The 7,500-nt window shown below is 35.2% G+C and overlaps 1 protein-coding gene across 1 annotated transcript in view; it reads right to left on the bottom strand.

Annotated features, from left to right (window-relative positions):
• Positions 1–989: 989 nt before the first annotated feature.
• LOC113805050 (periodic tryptophan protein 2 homolog) overlaps positions 990–7,500 on the bottom strand; it is an 11,881-nt gene continuing 5,370 nt past the window's right edge. Inside the window, exons 9-19 of the mRNA XM_027355958.2 lie at positions 7,478–7,500; positions 6,725–6,845; positions 6,043–6,218; positions 5,441–5,597; positions 4,278–4,458; positions 3,962–4,109; positions 3,466–3,640; positions 2,850–2,993; positions 2,496–2,570; positions 1,623–1,848; positions 990–1,310 (exon numbers count right to left, since the gene is read on the bottom strand). The exon at positions 7,478–7,500 is cut by the window's right edge and continues 55 nt beyond it. Of these exons, the coding sequence (XP_027211759.2) occupies positions 1,112–1,310; positions 1,623–1,848; positions 2,496–2,570; positions 2,850–2,993; positions 3,466–3,640; positions 3,962–4,109; positions 4,278–4,458; positions 5,441–5,597; positions 6,043–6,218; positions 6,725–6,845; positions 7,478–7,500 (1,625 nt within the window). The 3' untranslated portion in view covers positions 990–1,111. The remainder of the gene's footprint in view (positions 1,311–1,622; positions 1,849–2,495; positions 2,571–2,849; positions 2,994–3,465; positions 3,641–3,961; positions 4,110–4,277; positions 4,459–5,440; positions 5,598–6,042; positions 6,219–6,724; positions 6,846–7,477) is intronic.

The raw sequence follows: 7,500 nt of genomic DNA, 5'->3' as shown, positions 1-7,500 counted from the left end.
CACTGTCCACTTTACAGAAACATTTGCAATTAGCCAGTTATTAATACCATTTCAGAGTATCATTAGAATTACTCTGTCAATGGATACTGGGTAGAGTCTTTTCCATTAACTCAAAATACAAATCATGCCAGTAGTTCACCTTCAGATTGATTTTTATTTGTTTAATCAACAGTTTTGGCTTTTCCAACTGAAGGAAGTCATATAATTAAAGAATTTCTTAACTGTTGTGTTACGTGTAAATAAAAGTAATAAACAAATTGTGTATTTATTTCCCAAAGAACCAATAAAAGATTCACACAGTAAATAGTATTACTGAGTGTTGCCCCTTCAACATTAAAATTGACAGCAATTTTTCTCATAAAACTAAATGAACCATTTGATTAAACTGATTGAACTACAAAGGTTCAGTCTGACAAATATGAGTTATTTGTTGAGGAAGCCATGATTTTCTCAACTTTAATCGTATGCCAGATATCAGAGCTGATAATAGAATGTGGAAATTTATTTCTTGTTCATACATGCCATTCACTCAATATTATTTTCTACAAAATAATAAACAATTACTGTATTGATAATTTTATGACATTCTACTCTCTCTTACTTCCAATGAAATACCTTGATTTTAACATTTCATTTGCTTTCATTCAACTACAATATCTAATAACATCCCAATATAAAATGCCAAATTAATGAAATTTCTTGTCATATAAATTTTTTTCTTATTTTGACTGAGGAAGATTAGAAGTATAATGAAAACCTTTTAGAATATTATAATATCTTCCATTCTTATTTGTTATACAGCCAACATATGCATTCTATCCATGGCTTTCAAATCTCAGAATATCATCATTCTGTAATTGATGGAAAGATTGAGACAAAGGTAGAGATACAATATGCCATATGAATACAGAATGATAAAACAAGGCACTTCACTTGCTTTATATCTACTTTAATGCTCCTATCCTGACCAAAGGAAAAAGAAATCAACCTTGATCACTTAATAGTTTTTATTAAGATACCAACATCACTTTCAACAACTTCAACTCTCTCAGCTGAGACTCCCGCACATTATAAAATATTCTACATATAAATCTCCTATGCACTTTCACAATCACGGCTCAGCTTCTTCTCCGGGAAACATGTCCTCTAAGTTATCGTCGTCATCATCATCATCTTCCATCTCCCCATCAGAAGTGAGGTTGGGAACTTTGCTCTCTCCTTCTTCTCCAGGTGTAATGGCAAGGTTTCGCTTTCTTCTGAGGGAGGCCTGAGCTAGTAGATAACTCAGCATGTACTCATTGTGTGTACAACTGTAATGATAAGCAAATGATAAAGATATAAAGATATGAATAATAAGATTCATTAAGACAAGACAACACAAGACAAGAAAAACAAAAGAAAGATGATAAAGATTGCATTGATTTTCATGATGTGAGAAAATATCACTATTAATAAAAAAGTAGGAAGGAGCTATTTACACAGCCTAATAACTCATAAATTATATATCATAATTTTAGCTCTTTACATGAAACAAAAATATATCAATGTCTTTGGTTCAGAATACAGCTAAGGCAGTATTTTAAACCCTAACAAAAGAATGCCAAAATCCTCATCCAACATACACTTTACTGAGGTTAGTGTGGTGATTCGAGAGGGACTTCTGCAAGGCATTCAGGGTGCTCATGATCTGTGGTGCACGGGTCTTGAGGACCTGGCCATGGCGCGTAACCAGTTCTGTGGCCCAGCGGGAGTAGAGACCAACATGCGGAGTTGTTTCAAGACTCTCAGCCACAAACTGCAGTAGGCTCTCAACATACAACTGCACCAGGTCATTTACTACTAATGTCACTGCAGGAAGGAGAGGATTTCAAATTAATGTATAACTATCATCACCATCATTTATTATCATTACTATCAATATTATCATTATCATTATTATTATCATCATTATTATGATCATTATCATTATTATCATCATTATTCTTATCATTAATATTATTATAAATATCATTATTATAATTATCATTATCATTATTCTTACTATCAAAATTATCATATCATTATCATTATTCTTACTATCAAAATTATCATATCATTATCATTATCATCAGTATTATTATTATCATCATTATCATGAGGAAGAGCAAAGAGCAGGAGGAGGAGGAGGAGGAATGAGAGGAAGAGGAGGAGGAGGAGGAATGAGAGGAGGAGGAGGAGGAGGAGGAATGAGAGGAGGAGGAGGAGGAGGAACGGGAGGAGAAGAAGGAGGAGGAGGAGGAGGAGGAGGAGGAGGAGGAGGAGGAGGAGGAGGAGGAGAATTAGAGAAGAGAAGAGGAGAGAAGAGGAAGAGGAAGAGGAAGAGGAAGGAAAAGGAGAAGGAGGAGAAGAGATGGAAAAGAAGGAAAATGAAAATTAAAAGAAGAAGAAGAGAAGTACAAGAAAACAAGAATACAATAGGTGAAAGGAAAAAGGATTTAAAAAAAAGTACTACTTACCACAGTTTAATGGGATGCTCTCCAGGACTTCTTGTTTTAGGGAATTGATGTTCAGTCTCAAGGCCATCATCAGCGCTGGAAAGAAGATTGATTGCCAAGAAATCAATAAAAAAACATGAATTTAATCTGAAAGCTAAATAATACTAATATCAATAATCAGAAAATGTACTTATAAGAAAAAAAATCATAATATAATGAAAGGACAAACAAAAACACACAATAAACTCAAATACAAATAGACACAAGAAAAAAAAAAGTTTATACATACATACATACATACATACATATATATATATATATATATATATATATATATATATATATATATATATATATATATATAATCCAACTAACCTGTGGAATAATCTTCCTCCTTCAGTTTATGCTTGACAGCAGAAGGTGTATTGGAAACATCAAGATTAAGAGGATCAAATAGCCAGTCAGTGTCAAGTGAATAGACAAGCAGGCCTTCACTCGTACACGCTGCCCAGCTGCGACCTTTTGAGAGGGAAATGATATGTAAGAATTTGTGAGCATTATTGTGTGGCAGAAGATCGATTGCTATGATAAAAGGGAAGGCAATAAAAAAAATAATAATAATAATAATATCTTTCCAAAAATTTAAGTAAATGGTAAACACGTGGAGCTATCTGTGTAGACGATATTCATAAATCAAAATCAAACCGAACATGGTATGTATGCACATGCCCTCTTAGCATTAATGAGTTATTAGTATTAGAAAAAAAAATGTTTCCAAAAGCTCAAGGAATTAGTTGATGTCAAGCAGGGCCTACTTATTGACTCCATGGTGCCTGAGCACCAGTGCAGCCATCTGTGAGCAACAAAAATCACAAAAACTGAAGTAGACAGCACATGAACCTGTTGCCAATGGGTTGAAGAACTATGTAAAAAAAAAAAAAAACTATATTAAAAAAAAAAAAAAAAATACACCGATACCCAAATTTCTTACCTGTTGGAGAAAAAGTCAAGGAAGTGACTCGAATCTCCGGCATGAAGTTCCTCTTGGACATGTCCCCCCTTCGCGCCCCAGGCAGCTTGAGGTCATCAGCCTGTCTGTGTCCACGGTGTTCAACCTCTGCCAGGTTGGTTCCATCTTTGGTTATCCTTTTGCGATTCAGTATATCCTAAAAGTGGGGAAGGAAATAAAGTTAGATAATGCACAAACATAAACGTGCACATGCATGAAGAGATAAATATGGAAAGGTATATGTTCACACATCACACATATCTTTTATCTATTTTTTAATGTATTTTTATTTTTCTTCTAAACAAGTGTTTATTATATAGAAACTTATCTACTACAAAATAATGTGATAAACAATTATCATTTACAAGAAAGATACATTTATAAATATTCAAATAATGATAATGAGATAAATCAGAGATAATGAGATAAAATTTTTAAATGAAATAAAAATAGTGAGACCCAGACCCAGTCAGCTTACACTCATGGCATCAAAACTCTTGTTCTTTGTCACTTGGAATTTCTTGATAAGAATTTCATCCTCAATGCTGTATATGCAAACATGCTTGCTCTGTCCTCCAGCAATCAAATATTTCCCGTCCGAAGAATAGCACAATGTAGTGAAGGCTCTGTTAACGAGAGATAAGTGTCGTAGTGATTACTGTGTGGCAAGAACAAACTACCCCTTCTATAAGAAAACAACGTTAAAACCAAAGAATTATATAATTTAATTTCACATGCACTGTTCCATCAACTCAATTATTATCTTAAAAAACTGTTATTACCTCTCTACTTACTTAGATTCTAGGTTCTTCTTCGCTGTGACTTTATCTTTAGCTGACCGCCCAGCACCAAGGTCAGACTGTCCAAGAATGTTCCCCTCTTGGCGGCCAGTAGCTGGATTCAACATTGTGATCTGTCCATCAAGCGTCGCAACAGCTACTTGCTTTCCATCTGGCCGGAACGCTACACAAAGTCCTGGAATGAAATACGAGAATAGTAGGCAGGTAAAAGTGTGTGCCTAGAGATAAAGCAGCACTGACAATGATTCCTATCACACTATTCATCCTAGTATACCTTACAACTTTATATCCATACGAGATACCACTTATAAAACTTTATATCCATATGAAATGCCACTTATAAAACTTGATCACCATAAAAGATTTTTTAACTTAACCCCCTGGATCTGGTTGCAATGATTACGTAAGTAGCCAGCATCCCAGGCATGCGGCGCATAGGCCGGGAGCACACAAACACCCATGAGCAGTGACAAGACTCTATGCCTCCCCTTTGAGAAGTTATTTTGTGTAAACTTTTTTAGCTTTATTGCCATTTGTCTTTTGATTTGCTTTATCTAGATGGTAATTACTTATTTTCCTTGTACAGACTCCATATCATCTTTCTATGTAGTAAATAGCTCAGTGCTATATGGAACATTTGGTTATTTGTGTCATATATCATTTTTTGTAATTTTCAATTTTACGTAATACAACCTGCGCCACCGGTCACAGCGGCTAGGAATACCCTGTGCAGCATGGAAATGGCGTCCTCCCTGGAGCCGGTGCTCTTCTAGTCACTGCTTACGCACGTTACATTCCACATTCATTTCTCGAAGAGAATAATGCTAAAGCTCCTTTCTAAGTGCCAAATGAGTCATATCACACTCCAAGAGGTTTGTCCACTCATGGTGAGTCTTCTCTGCCAGCCCTGCCTTCACTTATGACGCTTTATTCATGTCATCCGTATAGCTGTCCAAGTTTTTCCTTGACATGCTCACAACGTCATCGAGATCCAGGGGGTTAATGTATATGGACAGTAATCCTCTCCATCTTATTGGAATAATATGATTTCTACTGTACACATTTCCCAGCACTTCCTGTTAAGTATGCAAAACTTGCTTCCAACAATTATAGCCTGAAGAGTTGACACACACTCCTACTTTATATCCAACACCTACCATCAGCCGACATCATGATATTCTCCTTGACTGCTGTGTCATTGATGGCATCCCACACTTTCACTGTACCGTCCCAGGCTGTTGAAACCATCATTGTACTTCCTGGCTGCTTGGAGAACTGCACGCTAACAACAGGTCCTGTGTGGCCACCTAAAACCTGGTAGAAGAGGAGGGTGGTAGTGTGTGAAACAGTGAACTGTAATATGGCCAGAACGAGAAGACAATTATAAAAAACTGAACTTTAAAATAGGGTTGATTTGACTAAGAGGACTGGTGAAGAAGGTATGACTAAGAATTAATGTAAGATTAACCCACTAACGCCAGTATATTTTGAATCTGAGAATAACAGTTTCCATGACGGAATCGGAGCACATGCCCCAATGCAACATCACACTGGCAGGACGCCCGGCAATGTTTATTTTTCCGGGTGCCTCATATATGGGACACCCGTCATAAATAGGTTAATATTTCATAGCTATAATTATACAAAAATTATATTCCTAACAATCATTGAATAATCATACTGCCCAATAATTCACAGAGCTCTCTCCCAATCATGCCTTTCTTTCCTATGGACAAGTTTCATAATACACCCCACATACCTCCAACAACTTCCCCAACTTGAGTGACCACAAGTAAATATCATGTTTATCTTGGCCTCCTGCAGCAATGAGTTCTCCACTACTGTCAACAGTGACACACGTGAATTGTGTTGGACGTGGGGAAGTTAGGGTCTTGAAGTTTCTGTATCTAATCAGATCAAAGGCTCTTACAGTTCCTGTAATAACAACAAAAGATAGATTAAAAACATAGAAAACTAAAATAAAATAATTGCAATGATAATATTATTAACTTCTATTCATCTACAAACTTCAATCATTCCAAGCCAAGGACTGAAAATTCTTATACTTTTATCTGTCATTCCAACTGAATTTCATTTAACATTCATAATATATTAGAAGTTTTGTTATCCTTCATGTATATTAAAAAAAATAGCATAATATTGTATTTCGGCTTTTTGTAAAATAAATCCTCTTTTTCATCATTCCATAAACTCAACATAGCCCTATAGCAAATTCACCATGTTGACAATATAGCTTATATGTAGTAAGATGTTAGAATAATGAAATGAAACACAGCATTATTACACACAGCTGGCTTTCATAAAAACAAAAATAATACTGAATGACAACCTCTCATAAGATATTAACAAAATATCAATTGATAAATAGTTGCCTATATGAGTCAATAACAAAAAAATATCTATAAACTTGAGTACTGTACCATCCAGTGAAGATGAAATGACTGCTCTCCCACTCTGGGTAAACTCAAGTCCTGTGATGGGAGCTGTGTGTTCTGAGAAAGTGACGTAGCTGAACGAGGACTGGGTTGACCATAACTTGACCTATCAGAATAGATTATGGTTTAGCATTCTCTTTAAATGAGCTACTTAAGCATCAACTCAAAAAAAAATGTTAATCAGAAAAGTATTATAAACCAGTTAACTATGAGAGTGCCTAATTTGACTTCTGTAATGATGATCAGCTTCAGCATTATTAGTTTAAGAAAGATCATTTGTTGTTTTGTTCAGGAACATCTAGGGTAGCACGTGAGTCTGGTTTTAAAGTTAGGTATAACAGTGCTTGCTAAAAATCTAACAATCTACCCAAACATAAATAAATACATTCAATAAATAATAAGATCCAAATAGCAAGTTCTATAACTCCAGCATTTGGTACCCATACCATCTAGGAGCATAGATATCCCCAGTCAAGAATCACTGATCTAGAGGGTAACCCTGATCAATATCCTTATACAGGAGACACAATATCTAAAACAGAAGGTCTCTCTGGACCAACAATCCCTTCATACCATTAATCATAATACCATATGAGGTACCATTGTATTCAAGGGATTAATACTAATAAAATAGGTATGGTGCTGAGCATATCAATTAGTAAAAAAGCATGATAATAACAAAAATATATATATATAACATAAAGTGTAATATCATTATGTAAAAAACATTGATCATACCTTGCCATCCTCACCACCTGTTG

Source organism: Penaeus vannamei, chromosome 25 (assembly GCF_042767895.1).
Source record: "Penaeus vannamei isolate JL-2024 chromosome 25, ASM4276789v1, whole genome shotgun sequence".
NCBI classification, from domain to species: domain Eukaryota; kingdom Metazoa; phylum Arthropoda; class Malacostraca; order Decapoda; family Penaeidae; genus Penaeus; species Penaeus vannamei.
The sequence above is the reverse complement of the archived record's forward strand: the minus strand, read 5'-3'. Positions and strand labels throughout refer to the sequence as shown.